Source organism: Balaenoptera physalus, assembly GCF_965194825.1.
Source record: "Balaenoptera physalus genome assembly, chromosome: 4".
Lineage (NCBI taxonomy): Eukaryota > Metazoa > Chordata > Mammalia > Artiodactyla > Balaenopteridae > Balaenoptera > Balaenoptera physalus.
Window position 1 is genome coordinate 93613845 of NC_138891.1, and position 23360 is coordinate 93637204.

The following is a 23360-nucleotide window of genomic DNA, read 5'->3' on the forward strand; positions in this document are numbered from 1 at the left end:
AAAGTTCAAATTGAAAGTGGCAATACCATGGAAACATACCTCTTTTGGAGATTATCTTAAAAATCACACTCATATAGCTATTATATATTGATGTATGCAATATATATGCATGTATATATATTATATTGATATATACATAATACACATATACATATATATGCACATATAGATACATACACACATATATAATATATACACTATTTGGAAAAGTGTGTGTGTACACACACATAAATTTGTTAGTCTTTTCATTACAATGATTTGAGAGATGGCTGTATAAATACGCTGACACTTTTAAGCATATTAAATCCTTGGATTAAAATTTTTATATTTTAAAATTATTCTCATAATTGCTTTTTAAAATAAAGTATTAGAATTGCTTCTCATCTAATCAAAATATCAATTTATAAAATTAAGATTTTTGCACTCAGCAAAATTTTTGGCATTAGAATAAAAAATGCTCATTGAATGTTAAAATCTCAAAATTGATTTCAATTATTCTGAGGATAATGATTTTTATTCAGAGGATGGGGAGGCCGTTGAGATTCCATACTTCTGAAAATACCTTTCTGAGTAACCAAAGTTTCCTTTTGAAAAACTCTCTTCCTGTTTGAAAGCTGTAATTATAAGGCCTCTTAATGTCAAGGCTTTCCCTTTCATCTCTAGGATGTTTCATACTTTCCTGGGAATTATTTCTATAAACCTCAAACAGCCTACCCACCTGGACAACAAGTGAAACAGTTTCTCTCTTAGGCTTCTGTTTTGTGATTGTTTTCTTCTAACTTTTTGTTTTCTTCCAGATTACCAAGATCCTTGTTTACATGTTTTGATGCAGTCCTATGAGAGAATTAAACATTATCACATTGACACACACATATTTAACCTTTCTTATTTTTAATTTTAGGGTTCACATTAATATATCTTAGAAAAGCAAATGTTTTACATCTAATACAGGTAAGCCCCTAGGACGAACAATTCCACATCTGTGAGCCTTGATTGGTAACAGGACACACTCCACTGAAATTACCTTGGTCGTAGGGTTGCATTAAATATATGCTAAGAGAATAAGAAGTCAGTTATTTTGAACACAGACTACACATACTTAGTTGCATCATGTTTTTGGCTGGGTTGATTTTCTTTCTACTTTCCCGGAAGTAATTATTATCATTTGATAGTCAAAATTTTCATTCTGGGCAAATACATCCTGCAAAAATTTTCTGAAGAAGTTTCATTAGGGGCTTTCAGTTTCTGCATTCCCTATTATGCATCCATGTTGAACCAATGCCCTGTATCTTAGCAGAAGCTAAGGCAGCTCTAATGTGGTGGTTCTCAAATTGTGGTCCCAGACCAGCAGTATCAGCACCCCCTGGGAACGTGACAGAAGTGAAAATTCTGAGGCCCCACCATAGAAGCATGTAAAAGAAACTCTGGGGATAGGGCCTGCAATTTATGATAAACAAGACCTCATAGTGGTCCTGCTGCATGTAAAGTTTGAGAACCACTGCCCCAGTGGCTTCCAGGGTTACACACGACTACTAGATTCTCTCTTTTAAGAGCTGAAATCAGGTTTTCTTAAACACACAGCTAAATTCCTTGGTTTTGTGACCACTTGAGAGAAATCATAACTGTATTTCCAAGAGTGTACTATTTCCTTCCCTCCTTCCTCCCCCCCTCCCCTCTCTCTTCCTTCCTTCCATTCCTCCTTTATTCCCTAACTCTCTCCATGTTATAAGCATATCAGGGAAATCACAGTGATATGGTACTTCAAATTATTATTGCTATATAATTCCTAGTAATACTTCTAATTTTATATAAAAATTATATAGTACCAGATGTGTCTCTTGGTTAAGGAAGCTAGGGTAGAAAACTCCATTTTTCCCTAAAAGTATTTCTTTGCTTTAAATAGAACTCCTTAACTCATTCGCTAAGAATCACAACTTAACAGTGTGATAGTGTTAACAGTGTCATAGTGTTAATAGTGTGTAACTGTGTATGATTTATGTCCAAGTGAGATAAAGACATATGGCTCATTCATACTGAGACATTCATTATATTTAGCCTAAATTTAATTTAATTTGTGATTTAAAAATTCTTAATTTAGCTTAAACTACAGCCTTCTAAATTGATTCATAAGCAGGAGAGCAACGTCAAACCCTGCCAACATGATTGAGTCCTATAATATGTGACAATATATTTTTATATATATATATATATATATATATATATATGAATTTACATGTATAAAATAAAGGTATATATGCCATCTACATTATATATACCACATTATATATATATCACAGATCATTTGAGGTCTAGTCTCTTTTGCTAATAAGTTACTTAACTAGTAACGAATAAAATCTTAGTAACCTCAATAATATCCATACAAGGTAATGTACCTATCATAAGACTACAGTTCAATGAATTTTCAAAAACTGGGTGCATGAATGTAACTAGTACCTAGTTCAAGAAACAAAATAGTTGCAGATGAAGAAATCCCCCATTATACTCCCTTCCAGTCACTTCTACCTCCCCAAAGGTTACTATAATCCTGTTATCTCACAGAATGGTTTTACCTGGTTTTATAATTTGTTATAAATGGAATCATACCACATGTATTCATTTCTGTCTGCCTTTTATTTAAACTCAACTTTATGTTTGTGACATTCATATATAATGTTGCATGTAGTTGTAGGTTGTTTATTTTCATTGCTGTATAGCTTGTTATTGGGCTTATTTATCTATTTTACTGGTGACGGACATTCTTGCTCTTTATTCTTTCTGGGATTTCACTTATACATAAATTAGATCTTTTGTGTGTGTCCCACATGTCTCTCATGCTCTTGTGTGTCTTATCTATTATTTTTCCTCTGTGTGCTTCAACTTGGATGTTTTCTATTGATCTGTATTCCAGTTTACTTCTCTTGTGTTCTGCTGTGGCCAGTCTGCTTTTAAATTTATCCACCAAAGACCTATTTTTTGTTTTTAAGATTTTTTTTAAAAGGTCAAGTCTTTTATTTATATATTTATTTATGGCTGTGTTGGGTCTTATTTGCTGTGTGCGGGCTTCCTCTAGCTGTGGCGAGCAGGGGCCACTCTTCGCTGCAGTGCATGGGCTCTAGGCGTGTGGGCCTCAGCAGCTGTGGCACGCAGGCTCAGTAGTTGTGGCTCGTGGGCTCTAGAATGCAGGCTCAGCAGCTGCGGCGCATGGGCCCAGTTGCTCTGTGGCATGTGGGATCCTCCCAGACCAGGGCTCAAACCTGGCTCCCCTGCATTGGCAGGCAGATACCTAACCACTGTGCCACCAGGGAAGTCCCCAAAGACCTACTTTTTAATATTATCTTTTTCAGGTCTAAAATGTCAATTTGATTTTTAAATATTTTAAAGTACATTTCTATTTTCTATTCCATTCATCTCCTTTGGCCATCTTTTCTTCCACTTTCGATATCTTATTTATAGTTATTTTAATATCCTTGCCTGTTAACTACAATACCCAAACAATGCATAGATCTGCTTGTCTATTTTTCCTCTTGATTATTGATTATATTTTCTTGACTCTTTGCATATCTAGTCCTTTTTATTTTGCATGACACCATATATAAAATAACAGAAGAGACTACATATGATGTTATTTTCCATCACATAAGGTCCCCCCTTTACTGCAGATAGGTGAGAAGATAGGGTCTGAAGCTCAGTTGCAGTTTTAGTAAGACTCAGTCTACATCTGGTTTGTCCCTACTCCTAAGTCATGGCCCTCTCAAGTTTCTGATTGAGACTCTGGCATGTTTTGCTTTCTTCAGACCTTAAACACAGAGAGATCCAGCTCTTCCCTTCAGTGAGTCTCTACCCAGATCTCCAGCCATCTGTCCCATGACACTTCAAATGTGGTCAATCTCTTTAGTCTCCTTGAGTTGAGTGTAAGCTCCGTGATAATAAGGACCATGTTTTATTATATCTTACTGTCTGAATATGGTAGGCATCCAAAAGATATTTCTTTTACTGCATTGAACTAACTGACTTTATTACAGTTGATATCTATTCCTTTTTACTGTTCCTTATGATATTAGTGTTCAGCAATATGAAGTCAATACAGACCCAGCTGCTTTTTTACAGATAGGTAAAATAGAGAAAATACTACATTGAAATGATAGAACTTGAGTGGCGTCTTACTCCAATGTTTTCAGGTAAAACTGCACAAAGTTATATGCATAAATATGTACCTTGATTATTCTAAAAGCACCTTACTATATATTCTAATATATACTAATAACTATAATTTCTATAAATCAGTAAATATTGTGGCAATCAAGAAAAACTACTGATTCTCAAAACCTTTTTCTTTTACTCTCCTTGCCTCCTCTCACCTCCCTGACTTTTCCTTCATTCCTTTTCTCTCTACTTTTCTTTTCACTCCCTCTCTTTCTCTTTTATTCTTTCAAACTCACTTCATTAAATACTATTCTTTCCTCCAAAGTAAAAATTCCAACTTTCAGGGAGCCAGTAGGGAGAGTGACAGATAAAAGAGTCAATGTTGTATAAGCATAAAAATAAAATAAAATAAAATAAAATAAAATAAATTTAGCAATGTAATAAATCAATTTTGCAACTGTGGTTTTTTTTCAACCTACTTTGACCAGTATGGGAAGAAGGAAGTTATAATAAGTTTGAGGACATAATATTTTCACAACTTAAAAATAAAGCATGGACCAGTCCCTCCCATCAGGAAGCGTGCACAAGCCTCTTAGATAGCCTCATCCACCAGAGGGAAGACAGCAGAAGCAAGAACTACAATCCTGCAGCCTGTGGAACAAAAACGACATTCACAGAAAGATAGACGAGATGAAAAGGCAGAGGGCTATGTACCAGTTGAAGGAACAAGATAAAACCCCAGAAAAACAACTAAGTGAAGTGGAGATAGGCAACCTTCCAGAAAAAGAATTCAGAATAATGACAGTGAAGATGATCCAGGACCTTGGAAAAAGAATGGAGGCAAAGATCGAGAAGATGCAAGAAATGCTTAACAAAGATGGAGAAGAATCAAAGAACAAACAAACAGAGATGAACAATACAATAACTGAAATGAAAACTACACTAGAAGGAATCAATAGGAGAATAACTGAGGCAGAAGAACGGGTAAGTGACCTGGAAGACAGAATTGTGGAATTCACTGCTGTGGAACAGAATAAAGAAAACAGAATGAAAAGAAATAAAGACAGCCTAAGAGAACTCTGACACAACACTGAATGCAACAACCTTCACATTATAGGGGTCCCAGAAGGAGAAGAGAGAGAGAAAGGACCAGATAAAATATTTGAATAGATTATAGTTGAAAACTTCCCTATCATGGGAAAGGAAATAGCCACCCAAGTCCAGGAAGCGCAGAGAGTCCCATAAAGGATAAACCCAAGGAGAAACACGCCGAGACACGTAGTAATCAAATTGGCAAAAATTAAAGACAAAGAAAAATTATTGAAAGCAGCAAGTGAAAAACGACAAATAATATACAAGGGAACTCCCATAAGGTTAACAGCTGATTTCTCAGCAGAAACTCTACAAGCCAGAAGGGAGTGGCGTGATATACTTAAAGTGATGAAAGGGAAGAACCTACAACCAAGAGTACTCTACCCGGCAAGGATCTCATTCAGATTCAATGGAGGAATCAAAAGCTTTACGGACAAGCAAAAGCTAAGAGAATTCAGTACCACCAAAGCAGCTCTACAACAAATGCCAAAGGAAGTTCTCTAAGTGGGAAACACAAGAGAAGAAAAGAACCTACAAAAACAAACCCAAAACAATTAAGAAAATGGTCATAGGAACGTACATATTGATAATTACCTTAAACGTGAATGGATTAAATGCTCCAACCAAAAGACACAGGCTTGCTGCATGGATACAAAAACAAGACCCATATATATGCTGTCTACAAGAGACCCACTTCAGACTTAGGGACACATACAGACTGAAAGTGAGGGGATGGAAAAAGATATTCCATGCAAATGCAAATCAAAAGAAAGCTGGAGTAGCAATACTCATATCAGATAAAATAGACTTTAAAAAAAGAATGTTATAAGAGACAAGGAAGGACACTACATAATGATCAAGGGATCAATCCAACAAAAAGATATAACAATTATAAATATATATGCACCCAACACAGGAGCACCTTAATACATAAGGCAACTGCTAAGAGCTATAAAAGAGGAAATCAACAGTAACACAATAATAGTGGGGGACTTTAACACCTCACTTACGCCAATGAACAGATCATCCAAAATGAAAATAAATAAGGAAACAGAAGGTTTAAATGACACAAGAGACCAGATAGATTTAATTGATATTTATAGGACATTCCATCCAAAAACAGCAGATTACACTTCCTTCTCAAGTGTGCATGGAACATTCTCCAGGATAGATCACATCTTGGATCACAAATCAAGCCTCAGTAAATTTAAGAAAATTAAAATCATATCAAGCATATTTTCTGACCACAATGCTATGAGATTAGAAATGAATTACAGAGAAAAAAACGTAAAAAACACAAACACATGGAGGCTAAACAATACGTTACTAAATAACCAAGAGATCACTGAAGAAATCAAAGAGAAAATAAAAAAATACCTAGAGACAAATGACAATGAAAACACGATGACCCAAAACCTATGGGATGCAGCAAAAGCAGTTCTAAGAGGGAAGTTTATAGCTATACAAGTGTACCTCAAGAAACAAGAAAAATCTCAAATAAAATATCTAACTTTACACCTAAAGGAACTAGAGAAAGAAGAACAAACAAAACCCAAAGTTAGCAGAAGGAAAGAAATCATAAAGATCAGAGCTGCAAGAAATGAAATAGAAACAAAGAAAGCAATAGGAAAGATCAATAAAACTAAAAGCTGCTTCTTTGAGAAGATAAACAAAATTGATTAACCATTAGCCAGATGCATCAAGAAAACGAGGGAGAGGACTCAAATCAATAAAATTAGAAATGAAAAAGGAGAAGTTACAACAGACACAGCGTAAATACAAAGCATCCTAAGAGACTACTACAAGGAACTCTATGCCAATAAAATGGACAACCTGGAAGAAATGGACAAATTCTTAGAAAGGTGTAACCTTCCAAGACTGAACCAGGAAGAAATAGAAACTATGAACAGAACAATCAGAAGTAATGAAATTGAAACTGTGATTAAAAATCTTCCAACAAACAGAAGTCCAGGACCAGATGGCTTCACAGGTGAATTCTATCAAACATTTAGAGAAGAGCTAACACCCATCATTCTCAAACTCTTCCAAAAATTTGCAGAGGAAGGAAAACTCCCAAACTCATTTTATGAGACCACCATCACCCTGATACCAAAACCAGACAAAAGTACAACAAAAAAAGAAAATTACAGACCAATATCACTGATGAATATAGATGGAAAAATCCTCAAGAAAATACTAGCAAACAGAATCCAACAAAACATTAACAGCATCATACACCATGATCAATGGGATGTATCCCACGGATGCAAGGATTCTTCTATATACGCAAATCAATCAATGTGATACACCATACTCACAAATTGAAGAATAAAAACCATATGATCACCTCAATAGATGCAGGAAAAGCTTTTGACAAAATTCAACACCCATTTATGATAAAAACTCTCCAGAAAGTGGGCATAGAGGGACCCTACCTCAACATAATAAAGGCCAGATATGACAAACCCACAGCAAACATCATTCTCAATGGTGAAAAATTGAAAGCATTTCCTCTAAGATCAGGAACAAGACAAGGATGTCCACTCTCACCACTATTATTCAACATAGCTTTGGAAGTCCTAGCCATGGCAATCAGAGAAGAAAAAAAAATAAAAGGAATCCAAATCAGAAAAGAAAAAGTAAAGCTGTCACTCTTTGCAGATGACATGATTCTATACATAGAGAATCCTAAAGATGCCATCAGAAAACTACTAGAGCTAATCAGTGAATTTGGTAAAGTTGCAGGATACAAAATTAATGCACAGAAATCTCTTGCATTCCTATACACTAATGATGAAAAATCTGAAAGAGAAATTAAGGAAACACTCCCATTTACCACTGCAACAAAAAGAGTAAAATACCTAGGAATAAACCTACCTAGGGAGACAAAGACCTGTATGCAGAAAACTATAAGACACTGTTGAAAGAAATTAAAGATGATAGCAACAGATGGAGAGATATACCATGTTCTTGGATTGGAGGAATCAATATTGTGAAAATGACTATACTACCCAAAGCAATCTACAGATTTAATGCAATCCCTATCAAATTACAGATGGCATCTTTTATGGAACTAGAACAAATAATCTTAAAATTTGTATGGAGACACAAAAGACCCCGAAGAGCCAAAGCAGTCTTGAGGGAAAAAAACGGAGCTGGAGGAATCAGACTCCCTGACTTCAGACTATACTACAAAGCTACAATAATCAAGACAATATGGTACTGGCACAAAAACAGAAACATAGATCAATGGAACAAGATAGAAAGCCCAGAGATAAACCCACACACCTATGGTCAACTAATCTATGACAAAGGAGGCAAGGATATACAATGGAGAAAAGACAGTCTCTTCAATAAGTGGTGCTGGGAAAACTGGACAGCTACATGTAAAAGAATGAAATTAGAAAAATCCCTAACACCATACACAAAAAGAAACTCAAAATGGATTAGAGACCTAAATGTAAGATGGGACACTGTAAAACTCTTAGAGGAAAACATAGGAAGAACACTCTTTGACATAAATCATGGCAAGATCATTTTTGATCCACCTCCCTATGTAATGGAAATAAAAACAAAACAAAAAAAACAAATCGACCTAATGAATCTTCAAAGCTTTTGCACAGCAAAGGAAACCATAAACAGGAGGAAAAGACAACCCTCAGAATGGGAGAAAATATTTGCAAATGAATCATCGGACAAAGGATTAATCTCCAAAATATATAAACAGCTCATGCAGCTCAATATTAAAAAAACAAACAACCCAATCCAAAAATGGGCAGAAGACCTAAATAGATATTTCTCCAAAGAAGACATACAGATGGCCAAGAAGCACATGAAAAGCTGCTCAACATCACTAATTATTAGAGAAATGCAAATCAAAACTACAATGAGGTATCACCTCACACCAGTTAGAATGGGCATCATCAGAAAATCTACAAACAACAAATGCTGGAGAGGGTGTGGAGAAAAGGGAACCCTCTTGCACTGTTGGTGGGAATGTAAATTGATAGAGTCACTATGGGGAACGGTATGGAAGTTCCTTAAAAAACTAGAAATAGAGTTACCATATGACCCAGCAATGCCACTACTGGGCGTATACCCAGAAAAAACCATAATTCAAAAAGACACATGCACCCCAATATTCATTGCAGCAGTATTTACCATAGCCAGGTCATGGAAGCAACCTAAATGCCCATCTACAGACGAATGGATAAAGAAAATGTGATACATACATACAATGGAATATTACTCAGCCATAAAAAGGAACGAAATTGGGTCATTTGTTGAGACGTGGATGGATCTAGAGACTGTCATACAGAGTGAAGTAAGTCAGAAAGAGAAAAACAAATACCGTATATTAATGCATATATGTGGAACCTAGAAAAATGGTACAGATGAACCGGTGTGCAGGGCAGAAATTGAGACACAGATGTAGAGAACAAACGTATGGATACCAAGGGGGGAAAGTGGCGTGGGGGTGGGGGTGGGGGCGTGATGAATTGGGTGATTGGGATTGACATGTATACACTGATGTGTATAAAATTGATGACTAATAAGAACCTGCTGTATAAAAATAAATAAAATAAAATTCAAAAATTAAAAATAAATAAATAAAATAAAATAAAGCATGGACTATAAGAAGCTCTTGTAATAGTAATGATTAAGAAAACAACCCACTTGCATAGTGTTAATCCTTACATTTATAACATTATAAACTCTTAGGAAAATACAGAATAAGCTATATGGCTGTACTTGAGAGTAACAAAAAGAAATGAGAAACTGAAGGAAAGTTGACCCCTATACTGGGTGAGCTCTACTTTTGCATAAGTTTTCCTCTGAGGGCATCTCCCATTTGCAGAGGCATAGGCTAACTAGAACTAAACCTTGAAATCAAGGGTAATAAAATCTCAAAAAAGGAGAGAGCCAAAGAGTGGTGAGGAGCCCAGATTTGTGTGTAAACTGCACAAATGATCTCTAAACTGCATGTGTGGAAGAAATTTCATGTAGCCCAGAAGAAAGCAACACCTGGTAAGCTTAAAAACCTGAAATAGATTTTAGCTGTTACACACACAGAGGAGACAGAGTTTGTAGTTGAACCTCACCAAGCCAGGAGTTATTGGCAATCATGTCAATCTTTCTATTGGAATCCCAGAAAAACTTAGTAAAGACTATGTGTCAAGATTCAGCATTCACCCTAAGACAGATGTGAAATATAAAATGCAAAAGTAACCGTGACATGATCAAGGAAATCAGCCAGTAATCTAATTCTCTGCCAGTAAAAACAATCCATATCCTTTAGCCTATACAGTAGAACCTAGGATCTCTACAACATATCACCAAACAAAGAGTAGTTATGAATAAGAAGTTACCACACATAAAAATGAAGAGTAAAATAATGTAACACAAAGTGCAGAGAATGTCCTTGGATAATAGAGACTTTGGAAATAACAGTTAAGAACTTTAAATCAGTATTACATAACATGTTCAATGACAAAGAAAAGTATGGTAACAATGAGAGAACAGATAGAAATCTCAGTACTAAAAATGTAAACAAAAGTAATTCTACAACTTAAAACTACAATATTGGAAATTAACATTCACTAAATTATCTTATCACCAGATTGGAGGTGCAGAATAAAGCCTCGGTGAACATAAGGACAAAAAATATAAATTATATATCCTAAAAAATTGAGAGAAAAATAATAGAAATAAAAGAAGCAGATCCTCAGTGACCTGTGGGACAATAGTGAGCAATCTAACAAATGTGTAATGTGTTTGCTTCTCCCAGTAGGAGAAGCAAAAGAGAATTGGGGCATAAAATATATTTGAAGAAACAATGAAAAATATTCCTAGATTTGTTGATGTCCATTAACTTGCATCCAAAATGGTCAGCAGCTCCCAAGGAGGAATGATAAAAAGAAAAACACATCTAAGTACATCATACTCAAAGTAATTGAAAGCAAATATAAAGACAATGATTTGAAAGTAGCCGTAGAAAATTTGTTCAGCGGAACAATGACATGAAAAGCAGCTGATGTCTCATCAAGAAAACAATGCATAACAAAGTTAATTCAACATCTTTAAAATGCTGGAAAAAACCTCTCAAACTAGAACTTTATATCTAGTAAAAATATATTTTAATCAAAAGCAAAATAAAGACATGTTAAATTGAATAAAAGAAAACTGGGAAAAATTATCACTAGCAGACCTGTGCTAAAAGAAGTATTAGAGAAAGTTCTTTGGTTGAAGGAAAATGATACTAGATGGAAACTCAGAAATATAAGAAAGAATGAATACAGATTGTATATATGCTAAGATATAAAATACTATTAAATTTTTTTTACAAAGACAACCGACTATTTAATGCTATATATATAGCATTATATATAAGACCCTTGAAAAATTGTATTTTCATTTAACCTCTTCCATCTTTTTTGCTCTTGTTGTCATATCCATTACAACTGCATATATTACAAACCTCACACTACAATTATATGGAGGAGGATAAATGAAGTTATAATGTTTTGGGGTTTTAGATTATTACATGAGTTGACAGTAATAAACTGAGTCCTTATTCAAATTCCTAGAGCAACCACAATAAAAGAATATAAAGACATATAGTTAAAAGGCCAGTAGATAAATTAAAATGTAATACTAAAACTTATTGGAGTGTCTCAAAAGAAGGCAGGAAAAGAGAAACAGAGGACAACTAGAAAACAAATAGGGAGCTGGTGGTCTTAAATGTAAATATATCAATAATTAAGTAAAATGTGACTTGGCTAAATCCTCCAATTATAAAGTAAAAATTGTCAGACTATAATAAACAATCAAGACTCAACTACATGCTCTATACAAGGGGTTAAGATTTTTTCTGAAAGGTCCAGATAGTAAATATCTTAGTCTTGCAGGCCACATGGATTTGTTTCAACTCTTCTGGCTTTGCAGCATACAACAACACAGGTAACATGTAAAGAAATGGGCACAGCTGTGCTACCATAAAACTTTATTTACAAAATTAAGCAGCAGCCTGGGAGTCATACTTTGATCAGTCTCTCTGTACATGAGATGCACTTTAAATATAAAGAGATAACTGAAAATAAAAGGATAAAAAAAGATACACATGTACACCATAAGCATATGAAAACAGTATGGCTATATTAATATCTGGCCATGTAAAATTCAACACAAGGAATATTACAACCACAATGAGAGACATTTAATAATTATAACAGGTTCAATACATAAGCAGGTCACAACAATTGTTCGTGTATGTTCCTAATGAAAGCCTAAAGCAAAAAGTGACAGAACTAAAGGGAGAAATAGCCAAATATACAATCTTAGAGAATTTAACAGATCTTTCTCAGTAGCTGATAGGGTAAATGGACTAAAATTCAGTAAGCATGATCATAATGAAGTAACTAGTACTGGGCTAGCTCTAGTACCGGAAGTGTATGCTTGTAACCTTCTTATCAGTGCATTATATGTGAAGTGATTTCATATAATTTGAAAAAAATCTGTAAGAATAAGAAGATTTAAACAAACTATTATCTACTTTAACATAATATACTACAGAACACTCTACCCATCAGCCACCATATAAGTTTTTTCAAGTGTTGAGTAGCATTCACCTGGAAATACTGCATGCCTGCATGCTAGGCCAAAAAAAAAAAAAAAAAATCTCAATGCATTCAAGACTAAAAGCATACAGACTAGGCTGTCTTAACAAAACGGAATTAGATGAGAAATGTTTGCAAGTTCATACAGTTCTAGTTACATGGCTCCAAAGTAGAAACCACAAGAGGAATATAAAAATATTTCGAACTGAATAAATATGAAAATACAACATACTGAAATTTGTGGATTGCAGCTAACCCATTGCTGAGAGGGAGATTAAAAGTTTAAAAGCTTAAGTTATAAAAGAAGAAATGCTAACATCAGTGATCTAAATTTTTAATTTACTTCATGAAATTAGAGAAAGAAGAGCAAGTCAAACTCTAAATAACTAGAAGAAAGAAAATAGTAATGACAAGAGCAAAAAAAATTTAAATTGAAAATAAGCAATAGAAACAAAAACAAAGCAAAAAGTTAGTTATTTGAAATCAAGAAAATTGAAAGCTCCCTAAAAAGACTGAACACGATGTATGATAAAGGAACAAAATGTAAATTAAGAAAATTACAGAACAATATTCCTCATGAATGTAGACAAAAAAATCCTTAATGAAACATTGGCAAATAGTATCCATCAATATATATATAAATTATGATACATCATAATAGAGTGGGATTTTTCCAGGAATGCAAGATTGGCTTAACATTCAATCATCAATCAGTGTAACTTACCATTGTATCAGAATAAAAAATATGAGAAAACAATATGATTATTTTTAGAAATAATGTAGATATAGATAGAATATAATATAGATGTAGATGTAGAAATGGCATTTGAGAAAATTCAACAATGATTTGCGATAGAAACTCTTAGTAATCTAAGAATATTAAAAAATTTCTTCAACCTGTTAAAGGACATTGTGTAGGAGGGAATTTGGCCTTGCCCAAAGAGAGGTCTGGCCTTCGTGCTCAGTTCCTGGGAGATAATCTCTAAATAGTTAGAATTTTCTGAGTGATAGGAGTGGCTTTCTTATTTGTGGTGGGTTTCTTGGATCACACCTGATAGTTTATGCTGAGGAGATGTCTCAGGGCAGGGCCATCAACACCCAATCATTTTGGGGTGGAGACTGGCTACACCTGAAAGAACAATCATACGGTTTAGGGTGGGGGCTTTGGGCCATTTGGTATCAGCCTGACATCTGGGGAAGGGAGAGGCTGGAGATTGAGTTCAACCACATGGATAATTAATCAATCAATCATGCCTATGTAATGAAGTCTCAACAAAAACTGTGGACACCAAAGTTCAGGTGAGCTTCTCAGATCAGCAGTACTCCATGCTTTTGCCACTCATTGAGGCCAGAAGAGTAACAGGTCCCTGAGGACAAAGGACACTTCACACTTAGAATCCTCCCAGACTCTGCCCTGCACTTCTCTTCTCTTAGCCAATTTTAATGTATCCTTTACTTGTAATGAATATAACCATGAGTTCTGTGAGTATTCTAGCAAATTATCAAACCTGAGGGTGGTTTTGCAAAACCCCAAACTTGAGTTGATAGCAGAAATGAGGTTAGCCTTATGTGAACTCTTCTCTCTAACTATGTATTTGGACCCTAACTCCTTGCAGCTGGAGTCAGAAGTCTTGGGCAGACATGGCAGTCTGGAGGACACTACCCTTAACTAACTCTGAGTAGGCAAATATGAAAAACGTACAGCTAATATCATACATAATGGCAAATATTGAACAATTCTAAGATTGAGACAATTCTCAATCTCTAAGTTTGAGAATATGTAAAGATGTCTGCTCTCCACATTTCTATTCAACATTGTATTGAAAGTCTCTATGAGGGCAAAAAAATAAATAAATAAAAAGCATATGAAATGGAAGAAGAGAAGTAACATTATTTCTATTTGCAGATAAAATGATTGTTTACATAGAAATCTTAATCACAGAACAACTAACAGAACAAGTGAATTTAGGAAGATGGTTGTATGCATTTCAACAGCAAAAATTAATTATATTTCTATATACTAATATAAAAATGGAAAATAAAACTCACAGAATAATTGCATTTATAATAGCTGCAAAGTACATAAAACGTAAGAATGAACTTTATAAGACATAGCAAATGTCTACATTAAAATTTATAAAATATTGCTAAGAAAAAATGGAAAATATTTAAGTAAATGGAGATATATAGGATGGTCATGGTTTGGAAGACTAGATATTTTTAAGATGTTAAATATACCCAAACTTATCTAGAAATTCAAAGCAACCATAGTCCCACAAAGCTTTAAAAATTGGGGGGGGGGGAGTGTAGAAAGTAACAAGTTGCTCAAGTTTATATGGAAACACAAAGATATAAAATTACTAACACAAGCAAAACATCAAAGTTGAAGGACTATTATGATGATGATGAGGAAGATGAGGATGACAAATGTGCCAAGGCCAAAAGGAAGTCTTTTTAACCAATGGTGCTAGAATGACTTGATATGTATATGCTATATATATATATATATATAGCATAAAACAAGCAAATAAACTAACTTTATCTTGCACCACACACAAAATAGCAGATATATACTCAAATGTAAAACTATACAATTTCTAGAAAAAGACATAGAAAAATATCTTTGCCACTTGGGAATAAGCAAAGATTTTGTAGAGTGGACACAAAAAGCAGTAAATATAATAGGAAAAAATTGGTAAGTTGTTATTCATCAAAATTAAAAACTTCTGCTCGTCAAAAGACAGCATTAAGAAAAGAAATAATCAAGCCACGGACTTCAACAACATATTTACAATATATAACAGAGGTTTTTGATATAGAATATGTAGAGAACCCTTACAGAGCAATTACATAAGGCAAATAACAATGAAATCATAGGCAAAAGATCTGAATAGTCGCTGTACAAAAGAAGCTAACCAATAAGTACATGGAGCTTAAAATCATTAGGTCTCAGGGAAATGCAAGTTAACACCAAAATTAGATATCATTTCACACCTCCTAGAATGGCTAAAATTAAACAGAACACCACCACCAAATTTATGCAAAGATGTAAAAGAACTGAAACTTTATATATTGCTGGTGGGGCTGCAAATAGGACAACTACTTTGAGAAAGCTGTTTGGCAATTTCTCATGAACAAGTATCTACCCTACAACCTAGCAGTTCCATTTCTAGGTATTTGCCCAAGAGAATGAAAACATATGCCCACGAAAAATGCTTGTATAGAAAGTTGGTTTTAGCCATATTATTCATGACAGCCCATACTGGCTGGAAACTATCCAAGTGTCCACAGGTAAGAGAATGGATTAAAATAATGTGATATATTTTAACAACGGACCACTACTCAGCAATTCTAAACAATTAAATCATTAATACATGTATTGATATCTCAGAAACACTGTGTTAAAGGAAAGAAGCCAGATACGAGTACATTCTGTATAGTTCCACTTATATGAGGTCCCAGATTAAGAAAACGTAATCTCTGGTGATAACAATCAGCATAGCGGTTGCCTAAGGGAAAAAGGATGGCAGGGCTGGACAGGAAGGAATTCCAAGGGAACTTTCTGAGGTGATGGGATGCTCTATTATCATGATTGGAGTAATGGTTACAAAGGTGTATAAATTTATCAAAACAGATTTAATTGCATATTTAATGTAAGCAAGTTTTACCTTAATATAAAAACATTATACAGCGAAAAGCTAAAGCATGATCCTTATGGCCAGGGATTGAAAGAACCAGGCAAAAAGTACAATGAGAATCTGGATACTTTTTCCATTTCCAATACTATTTACTTTCCAGGTGGATTTAGTATTCGTCTAGGGATGAAAAGTAGTTTCTGTGATTTTACCAAATTCTATCAAATAAAAGAAGGAGGTATTCAGAGGAAGGGAGTGACTAGAATTCCCTTGAAGGAAGTTGTGGTATTCAGGGCAAATTATAATATCTTTCAGCATATCTGTCAGGTAAAATCAGGCTAAGAATCACTGCGCTCAGTTTGGCATTACAAAAAAGGGTTTGTTAAGGGCAACATGAAACATATTTGTAGAATATATTTGTGGAATAAGAGCTGAGTAACTTCAAACTGATAGTTTTCTTATTTTAAAGTTACAAAACAAAAGGAAAAAAATCTCCCTTCTTTTCTTAATCTCACTCTCCAAAATCATAACTGCTAACACTCTTATAATGCCTTAATGTGCCAGGCACTGTTCTAAGTGCTGCATAGGTATTAAATTATTTTAGCCTTAGGATATCTCTATTTTACATTGAGACTAATAAACTTGCTTGTGGTCATAGAGCTAGCAAGTAGCAAAACCAGGATTCAAGCTCCAGCAGTCTGGCTCTCCAGCCATGTGCCAAGTTACACAGTTATACAAATAAGCTAAGTGTTAACCACTGTGAAATGTACTAAATAGAAATAAAAATAGTGTTGCTGCCAGGGGGAAGGGGTATTCACTGAGTCTATGTTTATAAGATTTACTTGGAATTTTTAATGAATTTCTCCATTTTTGTTACTGAGAGTCCACTCTCTCTTGCAGGGAAAAGCCTCTAAAAATTATTCTGATTACTTTTGGGCTCAGTTTTGAGATTGATGTGGTAAAAATAAATATAATTTTATGGAAGTGTCCTTTTTAATTTGGGGAGATTTCAGAGATTTGAAAGCAGGTTAGATTTCCATCTACTACTGGAAGAGAACAAAAATTTATTTAAACCATTCCTTTCAGCAATATTTTCAGTCAATATTTTTTTTTCAGTCAACTGATTTGAGGGATGAGGTTAAGGCATTTATAAAGAACGAGCACTTGGGTTAAAGTAAAAATTGTTACAGTTATTTGTCTTAAATGTTCTCAATCAGTCAGCTTTTTTATAACTTTAAAATGAGATAAAATTTAAATAACAGAATCACAATAAATTAATATTGGAAGACTCTCTAATTAGTGAGGCAGAGAGAAGAGTCTTGGCCTTGGGGTCAGTGAGTCTGGGCTCTCATCCTCATGTGTCAAGTCTTAGCTGCAAGTCCCTGGACAAGTCCCTCCTCTAAAGATGCTTGCTCTTCTGTAAATAGGGGACAATAGGATCTACTCACAGGGCTGGTGTGAGGATAAATGTATAGTGTATGTGAAAGCCCCCAGCAGGTGACAGGGACTCACAAAACTGATGGTGAGTAATGGACAGCTGCCCAGGCCACATAGCTACTGAGTGGCCGAAGGGAGTTCAGTCCTCACTCTCAACACCCCTTCTGTGTTATTTCTGTAAGTGCAGGGCTATTAAGGGTTCAAGTTGCTTTTAAATAACTTTTTAGAAGATCCTTAAGCTTTTTTGTGAGATTTTCCCCAGTACCATAAACTTGTTTCTAGATCTCCTTGAAAGGAAGTAGGGAACTAATCTAGTGGTGTCTTCTAAGTGTGCCTTTATTTTAATGCTTCAGAGTTGTTAAGAGACTGGATGGAGGTGTTACTAATGCTACAGTAGAAATCATATTGCAATATATAAATGTATCAAATCAACATGTGGTACACCTTAGATTTATACATTGTTATACGTCAATTATATCTCCACTAACAAATAGGTTAGAGGGGGATGAAGGAGATAGGAAAAGTGAAGGAGGATAGGAGTTGCAGACATAACCAGTACATCACAATCTTGGGATGTGGTGTCATTTGAAAAGATACATAAAGTGTTATAACAGAAATGTATATTTGGAAAATAAAAACAATACCCATGTAAAATAATTCACACATGAAAGAGTTCATAAGACTTTAGGTTTCCCAAATATAGGCATATGTATAACAAATTTGAAAACTCAGAGGTAACATGAGGAATTATTATCACTTCCTCGTTTAGAGGGGCATTTTCTGTGATTTCTAATTTACAGCATGCCTGGGACACAGCACAGAAGGGCACCAGGACGATGGGTATTTAAGACTGGGACCCTGGCGGTGTGGAATTGCCACTTTCAGCAAACCGGCCGTTGATACCTGTGCAGGTAATTAGGGTCATACCCATGAGAATAGTTATTTTTCTTTCTTCCCTGGTCACAGCTCTCAGCAAAGTAAGTTTCCTCCTGGGCCAAGCTTAATAAAGAGCTAGAGGAGGAGAGGAGAGCTCTAACCACTGCATCTTAGAAAGACAGTTGTCAGCAATTTCTGGGTTTGAAGAAGGAAACAAAGAAGAATAAATAGTTGGACTTATTACAAGTTTCAATTTGATATCCTTAAGCATTTCTAAGACTCTCCAAAGAAACTCTCCATTAAAATAGATTTCCTAATGTCCTCAGTGAAAAACAGAAAATGGCCTTTCACTTGGGCAATAGTAAATATGGGAACCACCATTATGTAAAATATCAGTAGATCAAAATAAATGTAAGAGTATTGAATATGCATGAAAGCAGGATGCCACTGGCATGTATTCAGCATCATCGTTCAAAGTGTTTCCTTTAGGTGGGTAATGTGCTAACACAGCCTGGGCAGAGGCAGATGCTTGAGGAACAGGATTTCCCTTCACCTTTGAAACAATAATTAAACCAAACACATGAAATTAAAAAAAAATAAAGTGAAATGCATACATACAGACAGCTAGAAGAGATAAAAATTGAAAACATTATGTTTTGATGCTATCTCTTTCCTCTGGAAATGTTTCAGTTCACATGTAGTAGGAGAGGGCAGGGCCATGAATGCTTCTGCCCTTTGAGTGGCCAATGACCTTGTGATTGACTAAAGGGGGACTCCAGCATTTCCACATTATCTTATTTCCCCTCTAGTCTCCCCTGTTATTTATGCTTTGATAGAATAATGGGGCATTTTCTTTTCTTTCTTCTTTTGGCTGCCTGCCAGGCTATGGGTAGGGAAGGAAAAAGAAACAAAAACTTGGATTAGCTTGATGTCTAATACAAGGTGAGAGGCCACATCAGCCCTGCACTTGAGAGCACACCCTTCCACCCCTAGCACTATATTAAATGCCAGCAGGCAATCAAAGTCAGAGACGAAGTTTTAATTCCAAAGAAGTCCTGGTGAGGCAGCAAAATATATTTGAAAGTTTATATGGGATATGGAATAAGATATTGCATGTGTTATCTTAGCCAGATTACACTCACTGAGCCTTAGATACTATGAAATATGGTTACCTCATTAAATTTACCTCATTAAATTTTGAGGATTTGAGTAAAAGTACAAAAAGAGCAAAAGATGCTTACATAGTAATAAATGAGGACAGTCACTCAAAATGTGCTATAAATGGTCCTTCAGCACTATATTTTCAACTTATTCAGCAGGGAGTCTGAATAAGTTCCCTCATGGGAACGTATATTTGATTTTAGACAGAGTATTGATTGGAAATAGAATTCAGTTAAAATCAACTTTCTTGCAAGATCCTGTTCCATATATTAAGAGATACAAATAAGGGTTTTAGAAAGCCTTAATTTAACAGTATTTCTTGAAGTTTGGGGGTTATAGGCAGTCTTCTTTAGTCTTTTGCCAATTTAGGACCGTCTTTTTTTTTTTTTTTTTTTCCTAAGACAGTAGTAGAATAGTAAAGCATTATAAAAGGCAAAACTGATAAAGGATATTTGTGATTTTTAGACTTCCATATTGCCTACATATTGTACCAAAACTTCATGAAAATAGTCATGAGTTCCACAGTTGCAAAAGATAAATCTCTTGGTAAACTTCCAGTATTCACACAATGTGTATTTTGAGACTACAGATGTCTGGTTAATGCTTACTTCCAGTTAAGTGATAAGAAGTATGGTGGTCAAGGGTCTCTTAAATGCAACCAACCTGGAAATTATGGTTTTAATACAGTTCTGAATAAGTTTGTGGCTACATCATGCTGCCTTACATTTTTCCTTTATCTTTGACTCTTTTAATTTTTCATTAGTTCTTGTAATATAAGATATGCAGGAGAGAATTTCGAACTCAAATAGTAACACTCAACTTCCTGCAGATATAAAAACAATGTTCAGAGAACAGGATGGAGAGAAAGGGAGTAAATAATTTAAAAAGTCATTGAATTATCTCTAGGTCTTTAATGTTTCCTATCTGTTAAACAACTAGATACGAACTGGGTTTAGTCAATTAATACCTTATGCCTGCAACTGTCAGTTAATACTCTACATACACAGGAAATGATTGGAGTCATCCATTCTCACTATCAAAATATCTCAAATTAAAAAAAAAAAAACTCCAGTGAGAAGTTATATGAATCAAAACAGCAGAGGAATCATGAGCCCTTATTCTGCAATGAATATACCATATCACAGTGTCAAGCACAACTGCTAAGCATATCCTTTCCATATTTAAAATAGATATAAAAATATGTATCATATTAATGGAATGGGGAGTGTATATTATTTGAGTAGCCACTAGGTATGTTAACAAATGTATTCTTAAATTCTACTTGGGCATAAAAGATTGTTTCCCTCATTTCTCTCTCCACTGACTTTTTAAATTGCCAGTGCAAAGAACTAATATAATTGTGGCCCAAAGTTGTTTGCAATAATGGGTGACTCACTAAGATTGTTGATGGTATTATTTTGCAGGATGGTAAACACAAGGGTATATTTCTTTAGGTATCTGCGGAAAAAGTATGGACCATATCTTTATTAAAAATCTCTCATATCCATGTAAAATGGTGATGAATTAAGCTAACACAGAAATGAAACTCTCATATTGATTTGTAAAGGTGAAGTTATCTAGAAGAAAAGAAAGAGAGTATAGTAGACCCAAGAATAGACTTAGCAATTCTTAACCCGAAAGCTCTTATTATGAATCTGCACTTATTCTGGACACAGGTGTTAACAATAACTCATATAGCAAAAATTCTTGCTTATCTCAGAGGGCAGTAGAAAGAATAACTAGTTAGGAATGTGAAGAACTTAGCAAATCTGAAAAGTTCTGCAAATTCTTAATAAAAACACTTTGATGCTTGGGGTAAGAATTGCAATTTATTATTTTGATTACCAATAATACTGACACTAGAAAAGTTAGTGCACTTTTCAATCAAATAACAGTTATTTAGACAAATGCTCATGTCAGATGGTAAAATAAGCACTTAATTTAATGAAGTACTTTAAAGGAAAGGCTTGAAGTCTTAACCCTTAACCTAAAGACACTATGAAGCTAAATGTCCAGCATTTTTTTACCCATGATTTTAATTTTGGGTTACCGTATGGTAATAACAAATGACATAACTAAAAAAACAAAAAACCACACACACACACAATCTTTTTCTATTCATAGAAGGACAAACAGGGTATGATGAGACATTGGCAATCAGAATAGGATGATTAAGGACGCTGGGGGAGCTCCAAGAATTTAACATTCATTTGAACAGAATGTAGAGGACTGCTGTTTATTTTTCAGCTCAATTCCAGGATACAGAGAAATTTTACTTTCATTCTTTTAAGAAATAAAATTACTTTGGAGTGCGTCAGAAACCCTAAATAAATAAAACCAAAATACCCTAGAGGCCAAGCTGTTAGATTTGTGAGCACCTCACTGTGGATTATAAAGGTAGGATAAGATTTTGATAGGCAGGAAACACACACACAGAAGGAGAATTTCTATAAGATAGATACCACCTCTGGGCAACTGTTTGCACTTCGTTTCTTTTACGTAGTACAGGCAATCTTCTAAATTTTCCATGGAAATCATGGGCACAAAGCAACATGAAGTGTTTGTAGGTAAAATTTTCGCTGAGAAAAAACCCACATTTGTTATCAAGTGATAGTTCAGGCTGTTCAAGATTGAGGACTGTAGTGCCAAGATTAGAACTGACTGTGCCCTAGTGTGACTGGACATGTATATCAACTACAACACACAACAGCAATGTGTTTCTGCCTTATGTGACTGAAAAAGAGAAAAAGTAAGGCATAACGAGAGAAAATAAGAACTAGTAATTAAGCACAAAGATTCTAAAACATCATTGCCTTAAATCAAATATAATTCTGTCCCTTACAACTGTGTAATCTCAAGCAAGTCATTTAACCATTCTTTGCCTTAGTTTTTTCCAATGTAAAATATGTATAATAAGAGTACCTACTTCAGAGATGGACTGTGAGAACGAAATAGAACTCAGTACATGCTCACATTACGTGACCTTAAAAATTCTGAGCCACTGCCTCCCTTTGATGGCAGCTCCATTCAAATATTACTTCACTGATATTTGTATCTTTATAGGGTGAGATCATGGATCTGATTGAGTCTGTTTTTTCTTTTGATTTTCTTTTAAGTTAACTTACCTGAGTTGTTGAAAGGGGTTATATCAAGACATCAAGAAAATATAAAATAAAGTCTAAAGTTGCCACTAGCTATACATATCCCCTTGCAAAATTCAATTTCCTCATTTATTAGATACAGGAGTTTGAAACCCATGTTTGAAACCAGGGGTACACCACATAATCACCAATGGAGCTTTTAAAAAATGCAGTGCTAGAATTGCATCTCTGACCAGTTGCATCTTAACCTAGAGTCAGAGCTGGGGCAATGAGGAGTACTAGGCATGTGTGTATGTTAA

At 34.7% G+C, this 23360-nt stretch overlaps 1 protein-coding gene across 4 annotated transcripts in view; it reads right to left on the reverse strand.

Annotated features, from left to right (window-relative positions):
* The window catches only part of ALCAM (activated leukocyte cell adhesion molecule), a 201438-nt gene that overhangs the window by 3266 nt on the left and 174812 nt on the right, over positions 1 to 23360 (reverse strand). For all 4 annotated transcript variants that reach the window (XM_082460443.1, XM_082460441.1, XM_082460442.1 and 1 more), the window contains one exon: positions 719 to 834. In XM_082460443.1, the coding sequence (XP_082316569.1) occupies positions 747 to 834 (88 nt within the window). In that variant the 3' untranslated portion in view covers positions 719 to 746. The remainder of the gene's footprint in view (positions 1 to 718; positions 835 to 23360) is intronic.